This window comes from Somniosus microcephalus, chromosome 21, assembly GCF_052327205.1.
Source record: "Somniosus microcephalus isolate GS21.2 chromosome 21, FLI_Smic_1.0, whole genome shotgun sequence".
Classification (NCBI taxonomy): Eukaryota; Metazoa; Chordata; class Chondrichthyes; order Squaliformes; family Somniosidae; genus Somniosus; species Somniosus microcephalus.
The window spans coordinates 50,575,007-50,592,313 of NC_141007.1; the positions used below are offsets into that span (position 1 = coordinate 50,575,007).

At 47.1% G+C, this 17,307-nt stretch overlaps 1 protein-coding gene across 1 annotated transcript in view; it reads left to right on the forward strand.

The window, feature by feature from the left end:
* Positions 1–17,307, forward strand: part of dus1l (dihydrouridine synthase 1-like (S. cerevisiae)) — an 82,858-nt gene that overhangs the window by 26,019 nt on the left and 39,532 nt on the right. The window contains exons 9-10 of the mRNA XM_085963591.1: positions 8,722–8,818; positions 12,188–12,276. Of these exons, the coding sequence (XP_085819717.1) occupies positions 8,722–8,818; positions 12,188–12,276 (186 nt within the window). The remainder of the gene's footprint in view (positions 1–8,721; positions 8,819–12,187; positions 12,277–17,307) is intronic.

The window sequence follows — 17,307 nt, forward strand, 5'->3', positions numbered from 1 at the left end:
CACCTCCAGTAGTGCAGCACTCCCTCATTACACCTGCGCTGTGTGTCCAAGTTCTGGAGTAGGGCTTGAACATACAAACTTTTTACTCCAAAGAGAGAGTGCTTTAACGGAGCCAAGGTTGACGCATTTTATTCCAAAATAACTATATTCAATGGCCCCGAAAATCCGGAGGGCAGCTAATTTACAAGGGCCAGACGAGTGCAAACGCCAGTACAGGCACGTCCTGACTGTGTAAGGGAGTTGATCTGAAAACTTTTACGATAAAGTAGCACCTTTTCCTCAGGGGTCCAGGCCACTTCCCTCACCTGGACCCTACAGGTGGAGCCCACAGTTGTCCATCCCGAGTCTAGTATGTCTCAACTCACTCAACTAATGGCCTCCACAGATACACAGGGTCCTGACTGAGCTAGGCTATGAGGAGCTCCCCCAATGACGTTAACCTTGAAAGCGATAGGCGGATGTTCTGCCTCTTATAAAGTAGCTCAGAAATTCCTGGAAATGGCCTGCTCAACCAGATCTTGACCATTTTTTGGGAGTAGGCCTGAAGCCCCCCCCCCCACCCCCTCGGTCTCCTGCCAATGTATATGGGGTATTGGAGAAATCACTGAGGAATTTTGGCCCCAATTCAAATATACGAGGGCTGAGTTCCACTCTGTGAATGGCACCATAGTTACGCCATTTGAAAAAGATTCGTGCTGCCAGTGGTCTGGAGGGGTAGTTACATGAGTTTCTTGGGTCAGCTCATTTGCATATCCATTGGACTGCAAGGCCGATGTAATTAACTGAAATGCATTGAAACTGGAGTGCCAATAAAACGTCCGCAAAATCTCGGACCCGCGTGAAAGGTGGCGGCAGGCAGCATAGTAACCACAGGAGGCCCAGGTAAGTTTATTTTTTTTTAAACTTTTGCTCCTCCTTGACCACAGGAGCAGTTAAAGAGTGCTCCTCCTGTCCCCACAAGGATACCTTAGGCTTCCATTGCTCCAGGCTCCCCCCAATTGCGATTTTTGCTGATTTCCCCCTCCCTTTCCTCCTTCCTGGGGTCCGTTTCCATGGGTCTCTGGAGGGAGCCGAACACCCCCCAACCCCCGCAACTTTCCACTCCTCCCGATGACCTCAAGTGGGAGTCAGTGTCAGGGCATACAAATGAGGCCCGGGAGTTAAAATTTCCCAGGCCTCGCATTCTGGGGAGGCATGGATGAATCACCGCACACTTCGGCCCCTGCAACCCCAATTCCCACCCCAAATTAAAATTGACCCTTATGTCTACAGCAGGGACATCTGCACCAAGCAGCCAGCCAAGGCAGCAGGGCATGCCAAGTCAGAGGAGACCTTTACCGACTCAGACCTCCAAACCTGAAGGAAATTGAAGTTAGGAGGCACAAACTCTTGGGTGTGCATGCCAGCAAGGAATATCACTCATGCCACCCAAAATGACATTGCACTGGCACTGAATGCCAACTCCCTCACCCCCAGGACTGCACAACAGTGCCAAAAAGGTTCAACGATCTCACCAAGGCAGGCAAGGTAACATACTGGACGCTTTCCCTGGGCACCAGCACACACTTCACTCTTTTAAGCAACCCTCCTAATAGCAATTACATGCACAACCCTGAAACGCCTTCCTCCACTTTAACCGGCCGATACCTCCACATGTCTTACTTCAGCTCTCCCATGCCACTTGGCACACACTTCTCAACTGCTATCCTTCCCCTCACTTGCTCTATCTTCTTTCAGGAGAAGATGACGCACTATACCCACCAGAAGCAAGCCACCAAAGGGGGCATGCCCACCTTCAAATCCCTCATGCCCTATGAGGAGAAGGCAATGAAGCTCATGGGGAGGTACTCTGCTCTTGCCATGAGAGATGACGAAGTTGGCGGCATATTGCCGGCACCAGGTTAGTGACTGAACACCTACATTATCGCCCTCGCATCCCTGTGTAGCAGCACAGAGACACAACCTTCCACCCTCTACTGTGTCTCTTTAATCCCAAGGGGGTAATGTTCACTCATTCTTAGCTTCTACTCTCCTTTCCTGCTGATCCATCACAGCCACAAGGGGACAGAGGATCATGGGGGAGAGGTAGATGTTGATAAAGAGCAACGGGAAATAAAATTGCTTCCTCGCCAACTATAACAATGACGGGGATGATGAGGACCAGGCCACAGAGGAGCCCCGGAGCATGATCCTGCCCTATGTTTCTCTGCCCCAAACCTTGCAATGTCACCGCTTGTCAATACGCGCTCTCAGACAGCAGCTCGGATACTGTCACCTAGAGAACAATTAGATACGAGCTGATTTAAACCTACCCCGCCCGGTAAGGTGACAAGACATGGGTTTATGCCGCACTCCCAACAAGTTTCCCCCCCCCCCAATTTCTTGCCTGAATCCAGACATGGGAAGGCTGCCCGCCCCAGAGGAGCAGGGACCTTATTTAAATGGCAGCATCACATCCTGATGACATCATCGGGGCGTGCAAGTCTTTTTAACCACGCACAGTCTCCCGAAGCAGGTGATTCTGGCCTTCAGTTTTCACGATTCCTTGTGAGCCAGCAAGAGTACAAGGATACCTTGGGGGGCCCCCCTCTTTGCCAACCTTGGACATGCCCCCACCCCCACCAAAGAACAATTTTAACTCGCACACGCCGGCGGTGGCTTAATTTCCGCCGGCTGCGGATAGAGTCAATCGCAGTGTGTAACTGAGTTTAAAATCTCCCAGGCCTCGTGCTTTGGGGGGTGGGGGTGTTGATGGTTCACTGCCCACTTCGGCCCCTGATTCCCGCCCTGAGTTAAAATTGGCCCTCTAGTGTTAGTGAACATGTGGCACTCTGTGATTCACAGAGCACAAGGGAGCCAGGGAAATGGGTGAGGATGTGTCACCTTACTAGAGGCTTTGGGACCCAGAACTCACGGGGGAAAAAAGGATGTTTGAGGAACATCATACCTATTTGTAAGCTTTGAGGTCAATTTCCGAGCATGTGCAGTGACTGATACGTGCGGCTCTTATCTGCAGGAACATCTTGAAAGCTTTGTCTTCATTACAGGAACCAGTGGAGTGACTGGCAGCTTCACTGGAATGTACAGCAGATCCCCAGCTAAGAAGCAGCCAGGGTCCAAGCACCACAGAAGCACAGACTGCAGCTCTGGTGGCAGTAGGGTAGAGAATAGAGAGCAGCCTGCATAGCGGCTTCCAGACGATGGCAACTGTGATGCAATGCTGCTGTGTCTTGGCGCTTTCAGGACCTGCCATTAGATCAGCCGTCCCATTGATCATTGGTGCCACAGATTCACGCCCCAGTGGAATGGCAATGGCTGGAGTCCACCTGCCTGATACTGCTGTCTCTCAAGACAGCACGTTCCAGGCCTCTGGCCTTATCCCTCAGAGCACCATGCCAGTGGAACGTGGAAGGTGACAACAGCTGCCCAGGAACAAGCTCCAAAGGTGCAGCCAACAGTAGCTCCCTGCCAGGATCAAGTTGCCACGAGGGTTGGGGGGGGGGGGGGGGGCAACCTTTTGTAGAGCGTGAATAGCTAATCACCTCCTAGCTCTCGGGTTGTACCTGAGCACTAGAATAGGTGAAAGAAATGCCTGTGTTGGCATCCAGAGGTAGCAAGGTGTTAGGAAAGAATAGGTTGACTTGTGTACACTTTGCTATTGTATTAAATGTGCACTGGTTTCATGCTTTGTTATTCATGGAGGTTGGAGTCCTACAAGAAAGGGTGCACTTATTTGGTGCAGACTTATTCACTGAAATGATGATTATTGGCACGCTTCTATAGAGGCAAAGAGGGCTGATGTGTTGTCATGTTGTAGGATGGGTAGTGGAGTTGGATATATTTCTTAAGGCTAAAGGGATCAAGGGGTATGGGGGAGAAAGCAGGGACCGGGTACTGAATTTGGATGATCAGCCATGATCGCATTGAATGGCGGAGCAGGCTCGAGGGGCCGAATGGCCTACTCCTGCTCCTATCTTCTATGTTTCTAGTGGATTGAGGGACTGTCCCTATATTGGAAAGTAGGGGAGAAGAAGATAAAGCGGTGGTGTCAATGGTAGACTGTGTTACACAGAGGAGAAGACTTGAGTGATGAGATGTGCTTCTGATGCACCTTGCAGCAGTCACTGAGGAGTTCTCGTCATCGTGATGTTCCCCCCCCCCATATTGTTCTGACTCTAGTGGAGCTGGGGCCTACTTGCCAACAATGTCAAAAGTCCAGCCATTCTGAATGGTGAAATTGGGCACAGCACAGTAGGTCATAACTATTCGTGATATATGACCTGAAGCATACTGAAGAACCCCTCCTCACCTGTCCAGGAAGTGAAAACGCGCCTTTAAAACGCCAATGGACCTCTTGATGACCAATCTTATAGAGGCATTTGCCTCATTGTAGCGCTCTTCTGCTACTGTTAGGGACGCTCTTACTGGGGTTATTATCCATGTGAGCAGAGGCTAGACCTTTTCACCTAGAATCCATCCAATTGACCTGATTTTCTTCCTTAAAGGGGAAGGGAGTGATGAATTTCAAAGGTCGAAGATATTATGACAACTTCCAGCATATTGAGCATTGACATGATGGATCCCCTGCTTGTTGTCACGTGCAGTCTGTAAATTAAGGGAGTGGAAGACCTTCCTGCTGGGGTAGTTTAGGAGATTTGGGGAAGTCCTTAGGCCACCCTGTAAAAGTGAATGGCTCTATCTGGCTGCTGCCTTGCTGTGATACCAAAGGTGATGAATTTTACAGTTCTCCTGTAGAGTGCATCAATCACCTGACTAATACGTGGCCATGCTGCAGTCTGGCTGATATTACAGTGTCCTCCTGTGTCTGCCTGAAATGAGCCTGTGCAATAAACATTGAGGGTGGTGGTGGCCTCTACAGCCACTGAGAGAGCAGTGCGAAAAGATGAGCGTGGCTGAAGGTCGCCATGCAGAGCTCCCTTGTTTTTTTGATGAAGTACACTCTCGTGCACAATTCCTCAGAAAGGTCTTCATATGACCTACGCTGTCTGTATATTCTACGGGGGGGGGTTATAATATCTGGTGCCGTGCATTCTCTTTAAATGTTGCCTTACTCTCTCTTCCATTCTGCGCTGCTCCTCCTCCATGACAATGGCACAGAAGGGAATGTCCGTAGTTGCTCCTAAGAAGCCCTCACTGTGGGTCAGGGAATGCGAAAATCGTCCGCTGGTCTAACCCTGTCAGAAGCAGTGAGAAGTAAGTCCCGGTTTCTGTAGGCAGAATGGGGGGGGGGGGAAATCACTGGAAAAATCATTCCCAGCAGCAGAACTCGCTATTCAGACACTTCTGCCTCAAAAATTCTTTACTTTCGCCTGTATCAGCTGATTCTGGTAGCTGCTGTACCATATAAATCTCAGTCTAAGTTACCTGGAGAGCGTTAAGTGTGTAAAACCAGGAAATTTGGAGCTGCAGCACCACTGACCTTCATTCTAATAAATATTACAGGAAACTTTCGATTTACCGGCATCTAAATAACCGGAAATCTTGGTTAACCGGCAAAATTCAGGAGTAGGTTCAGGTAAGTTTTACTTCATATTCTACTTGCCTTCCTCGATCTGTTGCTGTGCAAGGGTGTGGCTGCAGCTGTTGCTAAGCTACAGAGATGCTTGGAACTTGTGGCCATTGTTCGGAACCTGTTGCTAAGCAACAGGGTTTGTTGGTTTATACGGAGCTCTCAGCTCTCCGTATCTTTTACTATAGCTTTCGGCTATCTGGAATTTTTGATGAACCAGCACCACGTCGGTGCCGGATAAAAAAAAGTTTCTTGTAATGAGGTAAATTGGGACTCTCAATACGGATTGTGGGAAGGATGAAAAGCTCAAGGGAACCTGGGGAAGCATTTTAATGGTGTAATTTCCTGTCCGAAAAGAAAATTCTGCGCTGTTTATACACTGCCAATGAACCAAAAATGGCGAGGAATATCGCTCCCATGTGCCTTGTGTATCAGAGTGCCTAATAATTTATAAAAACCTATGTAGGAAATAAAGCACAAGCATTACTTTGGTTATTGGATGTCATGCAAATTTCATTTTTGTTCTGCACCACTCCAAGTACAGTATACTGCAGAAAATGCTGGAAAAACTCAGCAGGCCAGGCAACATCCGTGGAGAGAGAAATAGAGTCAACGTTTCAGGTCGAAACCCTTTGTCAGGACTGAAAAAACACAGGAAATGAAACAAATTAAAAGGCCAGTTTGAAGGCTGGGAGAGAACAAAAGAGAAGTGAAGAGACATTAAGAGGTATTCAAAACGAGACGAGATGGTGATGGGACTAGTGGAGACAAAAGACGTTGCACACCTAATCTAGAGCTGTCTTTTGTCTCCACTAGTCCTATCACCACCCTACTGGATTATATATTCCTCTCTTTTGAAACAGCCTATCCTTTAAGCCTGACTCTCAAGTACAGACTCTTATAGTTCTATTATTACTTGACTTGAAAATTGTTGTAAATTGTAGATAAGTTCTAATCTTTCTATTCTGCAACAACTTGCATTTATTTAATGCTCCTCATGTAAAAGAAAGCATTTTTTTGGGGCTTTAGTATGGCAGAAAGGTGGTAAATGAGCAGGAAATTGAGGAACAGTTGCGGGGGAGGGGGCGCGACCAAGGGCATGATGAAGGGGTGGGGTTTTAGAAGGCTTTTGAAGCCAGGGAGGCAGTGAAGTGGTTCCTAATGTCTCGGCTCGGTGTCAATTTTTGTCTGATTACCTTCTTGTGGAGCTCTGTGGGACGTTTTCCTTTGTTAAAGGCGCTATAGAAATGCAAGTTGCTGTTACTGTGCTCCAGCTGCAGTCTCTCTAAAATAAGTTAAACCTATTGTACCTCACTTATGTGAAAATTGATTTAATCTAAGCCATACTTCAAATTGAAAATGTTCTATTTTTACTACTGTCTCTCAATGGAGGAGTTTATGTCTGAATGATATTGTATGTGATTTATGTGGAAAGTGTTATTTGAAACAAATGTTGTGAATTTACTTTTGAACAGCCTCTGACTCAATATTGCCATAAAATCCATTATACCAAGTCTGATTAGATCACAGAAAGCATATGATCTACACTAGCTTCTGGAAGTGCAATTTCAACATAGGGCCTGCTCCAGTCTTCAATTGACAATGTCATTGGGGTGTTAGATTGCACGAGATGCTGCATATGTTACCAGTGCATGCCCCCAGTAGGACATACTGGTAGCGGGTCCTTTCATAATAAAAGTGAATACGGCCCCATTGTGCCCACCATACCGTGCACCAGGCAGAGATCCTAAAGTGGTTATTTAACAGTAAAACTGCCACTGTTGCATGTACGTCCTGTGAAGCTCCTTGGGACGTTTTACTACTGTTATAAATCTCCATCAAGAAACTGCTCATGAAATAACGCTGGACGGCCAGCTGGTGGCGCCGTCCAAGGAGTATAAATACTCGGGCGTGGGCCCAGCTTGCCAGGGACATTTTGTAAGACAAGGAACTAGTGAAGTACAACTAGACCTCCATGTTCTGAAACAAGTTGATTAAAGCTTTGCTTTATGCTCAAACCAAGTGCGTAGTGAGTTTTATTACTTCAACTACATTAAAGGCGCGTAAATGTAAGTTGTTGTACACATCCTTGTTTGTGGTCTGGTGAAACTGTTTAGAATTCTTTAATGGTTTTAAGACTTTGGGCCTACTTCATTTCAGGATTAACCAATTATCCTGGGCAAGTTTAGAAAAAAAATCATTCATGGATAAACTGCGACAGTGGCTCTTATTTATGGAGCTACAAGTGGAAGCCAAAATGCAGCTGAATTTTGTCTGGGTAAGAGGATCAATGCTGAATTGACAAGTCACTGATGCCTTTCAATTGGTATCCATGGCTGGAAAGGATTCTGATTGTTCCTGAGGTGAAGTGGAAAAACTAGCTTAAGCTGAACTGTCATTTTCCATGGATCTGTGGTAATAAAATTAAAAATCAAATCTCCTCTAATGTAAAATAAATAAACTTTTTTTTTGATAAATACAGACCTGTGAACTAATGTAAGTGAATGACGCATTGTTTGTGTAGATGGAGTCTGGTCATGCACAAAAGAAATTCGCTGATAAATATATCTACTTTTAGAATTAATGTTATGATGGCTCCTTTTCTTGGTCATAGCTTCTTTAGGTCAGAGTGGAGTCTTCTTGGGGAGGGGGGAGGTTCATTTTGCATTATGATCTTTCCATTTATTCTGCAAGAAATGAGGGAAGTATTGGATCCTTGAATAATTATGTGACTGCATTAGTAGAGTGCAGATGTTAGCAGGCTTATGTACATGTTATCGTGAAGTGGAGTCTGAAGTAACTTTAGTATAGTACTGATATGATTAGATGGATTTTCTGTCAGTTTGCTGATCTGCAGATTTGATTTATCTAATAAGCTGCTTCAGAAATAATAGAACATTACAGCATGATCTGGAATTTGAAGTGAACTTGAGGCCATTATTAAAATTAGAAGTGCAGCTTGTGTATCAAGTGTTGACCCTTACTTTACAAAATACACAAAGATGGGAAGCCCATGCTCCCGAATACTGAACGCTTCACCACCAGCTGGCTTTCTGTTTTTATGATCCTGTAAAACTCTCCCAGCTGGACTAGTGATCATGCTTTTAAAAATAGAACCTTCTGGTGTACTGCCCTTTCTCTTGTTTGGCAGCTAATGGATTGTACTGAATCAAGATTTCTGATTTTCACAGGCTGCAGGTGTACCACGAATTGAGGGAGGAATTAGCAAAGGTGAAGACTCTGGAGGCCATTGCAGAGGTCAACAAAGAACTTAAACGGAAGTGTCAGGTATGCAAGAACATGGCAAACCCAAGTGGAGTTGTGCTGTTGAACCCAAACAGAATTTCTAAATTTTAACTGATATATCTCTATATATAATATATATATATATATATAAAGCGGCTCTTCTGTCTGTCTGTCCCGATGTCTGTCTGTCCGTTCTCTATACGTTTGAAAGTTACAGAGCGTACCGATGCGCGCGTTGCCTCAAAAGAAAGCTTGCGATTCCGGACCGGTCATAGGTGTATTTACATTTCGGCCGGACAAAAACCGCGCCCGCGGTATCCGAAAAACGTTCAGCCTTCCGCTCATTACCATCTCATTAGCGACCGTGTGACGTCGAGGTCGACCAATCGGACGGCGGGTTCCTTCCTACAGTTGAGTGTCGAGTGACTCGACGATTGACCAATCCTACGCTTCGGTGACCTGACCGGTCGACCAATCGGTGCGTGTGTGGGCGGGCCTTATCCTTCTGAACCGAGGTGAGTGGCTGCCATCTTGATTTTTCACAATTTTTTTCCCCCACACTTTGTGTGTTAGGGAACTAAGGTAAATATTTTAATAATGTGTTAGGGAATTAAATAACAATTTAATGGGGGGGGGGAGAGCCTCGGGAAATCGCGGGGGGGGCGGGGGAGAGCCTCGGGAAATCGGGGGGGGCGGGGGAGAGCCTCGGGAAATCGCCGGGGGGGGGGGAGAGCCTCGGGAAATCGCCGGGGGGGGGGGAGAGCCTCGGGAAATCGCGGGGGGGGGGGAGAGCCTCGGGAAATCGCGGGGGGGGGGGGGAGAGCCTCGGGAAATCGCGGGGGGGGGGGGGGAAGCCTCAGGAAATCGCCGGGGGGGGGGGGGGGGGGAGAGAGCCTCGGGAAATCGCGGGGGGGGGGGGAGAGAGCCTCGGGAAATCGGGGGGGGGGGAGAGAGCCTCGGGAAATCGCGGGGGGGGGGGGAGAGAGCCTCGGGAAATCGGGGGGGGGGGAGAGAGCCTCGGGAAATCGCGGGGGGGGGGGGGAGAGAGCCTCGGGAAATCGCGGGGGGGGGGGGAGAGAGCCTCGGGAAATCGGGGGGGGGGGGGGGAGAGAGCCTCGGGAAATCGGGGGGGGGGGAGAGAGCCTCGGGAAATCGGGGGGGGGGGGGGAGAGAGCCTCGGGAAATCGGGGGGGGGGGGGAGAGAGCCTCGGGAAATCGGGGGGGGGGGGGAGAGAGCCTCGGGAAATCGCGGGGGGGGGGAGAGCCTCGGGAAATCGCGGGGTGGGGGGGGGGGGAGAGCCTCGGGAAATCGCCGGGGGGGGGGGGCGGGGGGGAGAGCCTCGGGAAATCGCCGGGGGGAGAGCCTCGGGAAATCGCCGGGGGGGGGGGGAGCCTCGGGAAATCGCGGGGGGCTCGCGCCGCCCGCACTGACTGCGCATGCACCGCCCGCCCACAGCGGCCGTCCATCAGCCGCGCGATACGCGGGGGACCTCCGCTCAGGACCTCAGGCGCTAGGCAGGGGGAGGGGCCGGAGAGAGGGACAGAGGGGAGTGGGGGAGCGGGGGAGGGGAGGGGTGGGGGTAGGGGAGGGAGGGAGACAGGGGAGGGAGGGGAGGGAGGGATAGGACAGGGAGAGGACATGACAGGGAGAGGGGGGACACACAGGGGCAGGGAGACCAAGCGCCCCAAAATTGCCCTCGCAACGCGGGGCTCCCCAGCTAGTAAATATATATTTTAAACCCTTCCTGCAGGTTCATCCAAGGGGAAATGTAGATATATATTCTGTAAAACAAATTGCACTGATACATACATATTCTCGAGACAGGTTAAACGTTCTTTTCATGTAAAGATGTACAGACCGTGATGTTAGGACTCTACATAATATTATGGAGTAAAATTAGGCTGGACCAGTAATAATACAAGCTCAGCTGAAAAGGAAATCTTCCCTCCAAATTCCTTAAAAGGGACAAGTCGGACCAGAACTTTTTTCTAATATGCTCTGGCTTTAAGAGCAACGTGGTACCATCTTACAGTGGAGCTGCTTTTGACTGTTGAGTTGCACCATGTGACCAAGCACTAACTGCCATTAATCCTTATAGGATTAGCATGAGGGTGAACGGAGGAGAAGCTGTATTTCAGTTTCATTGTCACATTTTGAATAAGATTGCTGTTTGTGAATTTATTTTTTAAGTAATCTATAATTATATAATGTTGAATAAAAATTGCTTAGCTAGTGCTAAAAGCTACTCTGAAGTGTAGGAGGTATCTGTGTGAACACAGTGTCACAACAAAAAAAAAACCCTAATAGTTTCACTGGCCTGTGATAGGGGAGGAAATTCCAGAGTGTAGGGCCTGGACAACTGAAGACATGGCTGGACCAGCATTCTTCACCCCAAAAGAAAAATTGGGGTGAAGAAAATGGAGGATGCACAAGTGGCTAGAGTCAGAAGGATGTAATATTCTTGGGGCAGAGTTGTAAGGTCTTAGGGAGGGGGGCAAGGCCATGAAGGGATTTGAACACAAGGATGAGAATTTTAAATTTGAGACGTTGGGGGACCAGGAGCCGAAGTAGGTAATCAAACACGGGTGATGGGTGAATGGGACTTGGTGTGGTTTAAGGGTGATGGATGGGAGACCATACTGGAGAGCATTGGAATAGTCGAGTCTGGAGGTGACAGAGGGGGGAGGGGAAACGAATAAAAAAGAAAAATTCTTAGAAATAATAAATAAATAGAAATTTCTGGAAATACACAGATCATTTAGCATCTAGAAAGAGAAAAGACAAGTTAATATTTCAGGTGTAACTCTTCATCAGAAATTGTTCAGGAGAGAAGGTAGACAGGAGAGAAAATAGGCCAGGAAGTGTGGCATAAATATCAGTCTTTACTTCTGGAGTTGATGAAACTCAAACTATTTTGGATATGAACAAGGGATGAGGCTACACACAGTCTTATGTTCAGATTAAATTATAAACAAGGGATGAGGCTACACACAGTCTTATGTTCAGATTAAATAATGTTGGTCCAATGCATATAGTTCAGTGACTCCACAGTACTGATATCAGAGTCAGGAAAGTGTCAGTCTTGAAAGCTAGAAAGAGGCTGTGAATTAGCCAGGTTTGGAGGCGGGCACCTGAATAGAAATGTGGGTAATTTAAAGTGACTGTGTTCCTAAGAGTGATTTTGTTGCTTAGTGCATGGAGGCACTTTCCTATTTGTATGTGGAGGTGAACTTCACTCAAACAAGAGGAAGATTTTACTTACAGTAAGTGATCTACCATTAAGAGGATAGTTTTGACTTGCTTAATAAGCAAGGACTTGCAGCATTTGTGCTAATTTTCTTGCATTATGCTATGCAAAGATGTGTATAAGGCAAACTTTATTGTTTATAACTGTTTCCTAATTTCTGTAGGATGAAATATCTAATTGGAAGGAAGAAGAGGCTAGAGAAAACCATTTGCCTCTCCCTCACTGGATTTGTCAGCCTTATGTCCGACCAGGGTAAGGGAGATCTTTTAATATGTATTAGAGTATTGCATAAATACAAACATTGCTGCGTCCAGTGGCCACACATCGGTGCAGGCGGTATGAGAAGCTTTACAGTGTATTTAGAGCATTGCACTGCCAGGCATATTTGTAACCTGAGTTAAGGAGACATTCATCTTGATTACTGGAAAATGATACATTAGTGACATACTCTCACTGAAAAAGGGGCTAACATTTAAAGCTGGAATGAAATAACAACAGAAAATGCTGGAAATACTCAGCAGGCCAGGCAGCATCCGTGGAGAGAGAAACAGAGTTAACGTTACAGGTCTGGGACCCTTCATCAGAACTGGAAAAAGCTGGAGATGTAACAGATATTAAGCAGGTGCAGAGACGGGGGGTGGGGGGGGGGGCGGGGGTTAGGAGGGGAGGAAAGAATTGAAAGAACATACTGTGAAAATGTTGCAAATGGGAATGGCAAAATCATACAGCATGAAAAATGGGGGCAGGGATTATTATCTGAAATTGTTGAACTCGATATTGAGATTTTGCTATTGTATTAAAGCTGGAATGATGCAGGCTCATTTTGATTGAATGGGAGCGGGGGGAGGGGAGGGGGTGAGAACAGAGCGAGTGAAGATAATTTTAACTTTTGGTGTAATATGGGTGATATCGCATCGGCTGTCTGATATACACCTTGCCTGATTTTCCTTTCCATTGAGGTCAATAAAAAGGAAAATCGGGCGAGGGATACAAAGGCGGCCAAACTGATATCGCCTGTTTTACCCTATCACCAAAGTTAAAATTATCCCCATACTGACACCTCTCCTAAATGACAAGTGACTGGCTTTTAGAAAGAGGTGCCTGAGAGTGCGAAATCTGTGGCTGCCTCAGCAACAGTTGACTGGGGGAGGGATAGAAATCTTGGAAAAATAGTTAAAGAAATCTTTAATTGCTGAGTAGTGTGAGGCTTGGAACATAGGACAGCATTTGGCTGGAACTGAACTCCATGAGAAGATTCGATTTTTTTTTTCAATTTTACGGTGATTAAAGGATCCCTCGAAGCAGAATCAGCACTAAAATTTTGGTCATAATTAATTGTTCCATTCTAAATGATTTACAGTGAAGGAAAATTACTTTCTTTTTTGCTCAACCTATTAAAATACTGATAGGAACAACAGTATAGTAGACGACACAAAAGCGAAATACTGCAGATGCTGGAAATCATAGTAGATGATGTTTACATTCTGTGATTCACATAATTCCTTAATCTTACACAGTTGAAGATAATAGCGCAGCTTAATGTGGTAAACGACTGAAGTGAATCATTTAATTATCCAATAATATAAGCAAAACTGGTACAGCAGTAAGTAACACACACACAAAACCCCAATCTAGACTTCTCTCACCCCTCAATGCCAGTCCTACCTGAATGCCGCTACTACTTGAAATGTTTCCAGTCGTGGCATATACCTATAGCACGCAGAGTTTGAATCCACTTCCATTAGTGGTAGGAGGTCATTTTTAAGGGCGAGAGGCTCAGCTTGCACTGATTTTTGGCAGTAAACGGTTACACATGGATCAGACACAAAAATGCTGATGTCTGCCATGTATTCATTAAATGGTGAGTTTTAAATCTCCGACTGTTGAGAGGAGGGAAGAAGCACTCGGGGTAATTTTAACTTTTGGTGATGGTGTAAACGGGCGATGTTGGATCGGCCGCCCGTTGTACACCTCTCCTGACTTTCGTTTCCATTGATGGGGCTTTGTAATGGCCTCCCCTCTCCAATATAGCCCCAGCATTTAGTTGCAGGAGACCTTGGCTCAGTGGGGAATCTTGGTGCTGTCTGCGAGCTGCTTCTGCTTGTTCTGGGGCGGCAGCAGCTTCCCTGCTGCAGCACTGTCGGGATTCTCCTTTTAGCATTGGTGGGCAGCGGGAATCCTGCTGGGAGCCCACCATGCATTGCCAATGAATCCTGATCCAGGGAAATGGGCTGGGGATGGGGCGGATTCAGGGGTGGGCAGAAGTCCAGCAACACTGGAACTCCTCCCCAAAGAAGAGGATCCAAAGACTTATGGTATTATCTCTTCTAATTCTTTTCCAGGACCTCAGAACTGTGGCACTACTTACTTTCGACAATGTTCAGGCTTTTAATACGCAAGTCTGGCGTCACCTAATCACTGCTTTTGGATTTATTTAATCTCTTTTACTCTTTCCAACTTAGATGGTGTCCTCATTTTCACCTTGGTTTATCAATTTTAAAAAGGAGAAAGCGACATTTCTTCATTTCCAATTTTTTTTAATATGCAGTTGCAATTGTACTTCAGTATAGAATTGCAACACTAATTGTAATTTGTAGTGTTCTGTCAGTTTGCTACAGCTTTCTTCAATTAGAAGTATTGACTTTAAATTCCTATCAACTGGGAAAGGGAAAGAAAAGAGTTGTTTTGATTGTCAAACTCTACAGAGAGAGATATGCCATGTTCTTTCTTCAGCTTCCACAAGAGGATGTCATGTGGATTCCCATAGATAGTTGATGTGATTGTTCAGAAATCAGGTTCTGGGTACGGTAGCAATGTGGTCATGTCACTGGGTTAGTAATCCAGAGACTGGAACGAATGATCATGAGTTCAAATCCCACTATGGCAGCTGGGGAATTTAAATTCAGTTGATTAAATAAATCTGGAATAGAAAGCTAGTACCACATGAAACTACTGGATTGTCGTAAAAACCCATCTGGTTCACTAATGTCCTTTAGGGAAGGAAATCTGCCGTCCTTACCTGGTCTGGCCTATACGGGACTCCAGACCAGTGGCCCTGAATTTCCGATCAGAGGTTTCCTGCGGGCGGATGCTTCCGATCGGAAAAAAATCTACGAACCTCCCTGCTGGTTCCATAGATCCCGAGGCTTCCTGTAGTGTATGTACTTTGCAGAAGGAACTATATTCTGCAGCCCCTGTATACTGCAGTACCAGTAGTGACCACCCCTGTATATAAGCCTGTGTAGTAATATTTGCATAGTAGTTCCAGGTTGCCTCCATTCAGCAAAGACCTGTTATAACCAACTCCTGCAGTCCGTGTCTCAATTATACACGGACATAATACTGGCGACGAGCAGATACAAACTTACCTACAGTCTGCACCACCTCATGGGGATCCATCCCTGAAGCGAAGTTATCAGAGGTCGAGGCCAGAAAGAAGAAAGAAACAGAAGAAACGGGCGTCGACCGTGGACATCCGCCTCTGAGTCAGCGGAGTTGAAGATTTGCAGGAGAGGCTGTCGAGAGCGGGGCTTGGTTATCCTGTTGATGGTGCTTCAGATAATCGGGCCGGTGGCAGGTAGTACACTGATCCTTCCTGGGCTGCGGCGGTCTAGAGCTCGAGTGGGTGGCTTTGCAACGGGGCCGAGCAGCGTTGTCGGGAAGAGGAGAGAGAGAGAGGGTGGAGCACACAGGGCGCGGCCGGTGCTACGAAGCCGGGCAGCATACAGACCCGAGAAGAGGGAGGCAAGAGTCCTGCAGGGTTGTTCCGACGACGGGGAAATAATAAAAATTAAACGCGCAGAAAGCCGCGAGGAGCTGCAGTTTGCCACGGGAACCGCAGAGAGCGGCGTTAGCAGCAGCGCGCGGGGAAGTGCGCGAAGACCATAGGGCGTTGCCATCAAGGCATAAAACGCCAGCAACAGCGGAGAAGACAGAAAGCGCGGGAGGTGCCATCTTAATCCAGCGGGGAAGAAGGCAAAGCGCGGGAGGTGCCATTTTGTTAAATCGGGGAAGAAGGCAATGCGCAGGAGGCGCCATTTTAGATTTCCAAGATGCCGAAGACTGGCAATATCACTGCCTTCGATAATGCAATAGAAGACTGGACCACGTATGTGGAAAGAGTCGAGGTATATTGCGAGGCAAACGAAGTAGCCGATGAGAAAAAAGCATCGGTACTGCTAAACTTAATGGGCGCAAGAACGTACGGCCTATTGCGGGACCTGATTACTCCAGCCAAACCGAAGGCGAAGAGTTTTAACAAAATTGTTGCTATCCTACAGGAACACCTAAATCCTACACCGCTGCTGATAGCAGAAAGATTTAAATTCCACAGGAGAAATCAGCATAAAGATGAGAGCAATGCTGATTACCTTACGGAACTACGCAAGCTATCAAAGCACTGCCAGTTCGGAGCAGGACTGGCAGATACCTTACGGGACAAATTTGTCTGTGGACTCCTGAGTGAAGGGACCCAGAAGCGGTTACTCTCAGAGAAAGAGCTGACGCTAGATAAGGCTTTCAGCGTTGCAGTATCGTATGAAGCAGCAGCAAGGGGAGCTGCGGAAATACAGCAAAAGCCACAGGAATACGGCACCCACGAAATGACACGGGGATTTGCAAAATGTTAAATGTTATTGCTGCGGCAGAACAACCCATGACCAGAAGGACTGCTGGTCCAAGGACAAAATATGCAGGCAATGCGGAAAGATGGGACACATTGCACGAGTTTGCAGGTCTGGGAAGAAGACCGACGACAACAAAAAGGCTACTAAGGAACCGTACAGGAAAGTACAAAAGATGACGGACAGTAGTTCCGAAGACCAGATGAGCGATAGTGAATCTGGGAACAAGAGACTAAGCTGTCTCAAACTTCACAACGTAATCGCAAAAGAGGATCACCGAACCATTTGGGTCACCCTCACGATAGCAGGGTCCCAAGTCAAAATGGAATTGGATACAGGATCAGCTCTAACCGTCATGAATCATAGAAACATAGAAACATAGAGATAGGAACAGGAGTAGGCCATTCGGCCCTTCGAGCCTGCTCCGCCATTCAATGAGATCATGGCTGATCTTCGTCTGAGATCATAGCTGATCTCACCAGTTCAGTACCCCGTCCCCGCCTTTTCTCCGTAACCCTTAATCCCCTTAGCCTTCAGAAATATATCCAATTCTCTCTTGAAAATATTTATTGAATTAGCCTTCACAGCCCTCTGTGGCAGGGAATTCCACAGGCTCACCACTCTTTGAGTGAAGAAATTCTTCCTCATCTCTGTTTTAAAT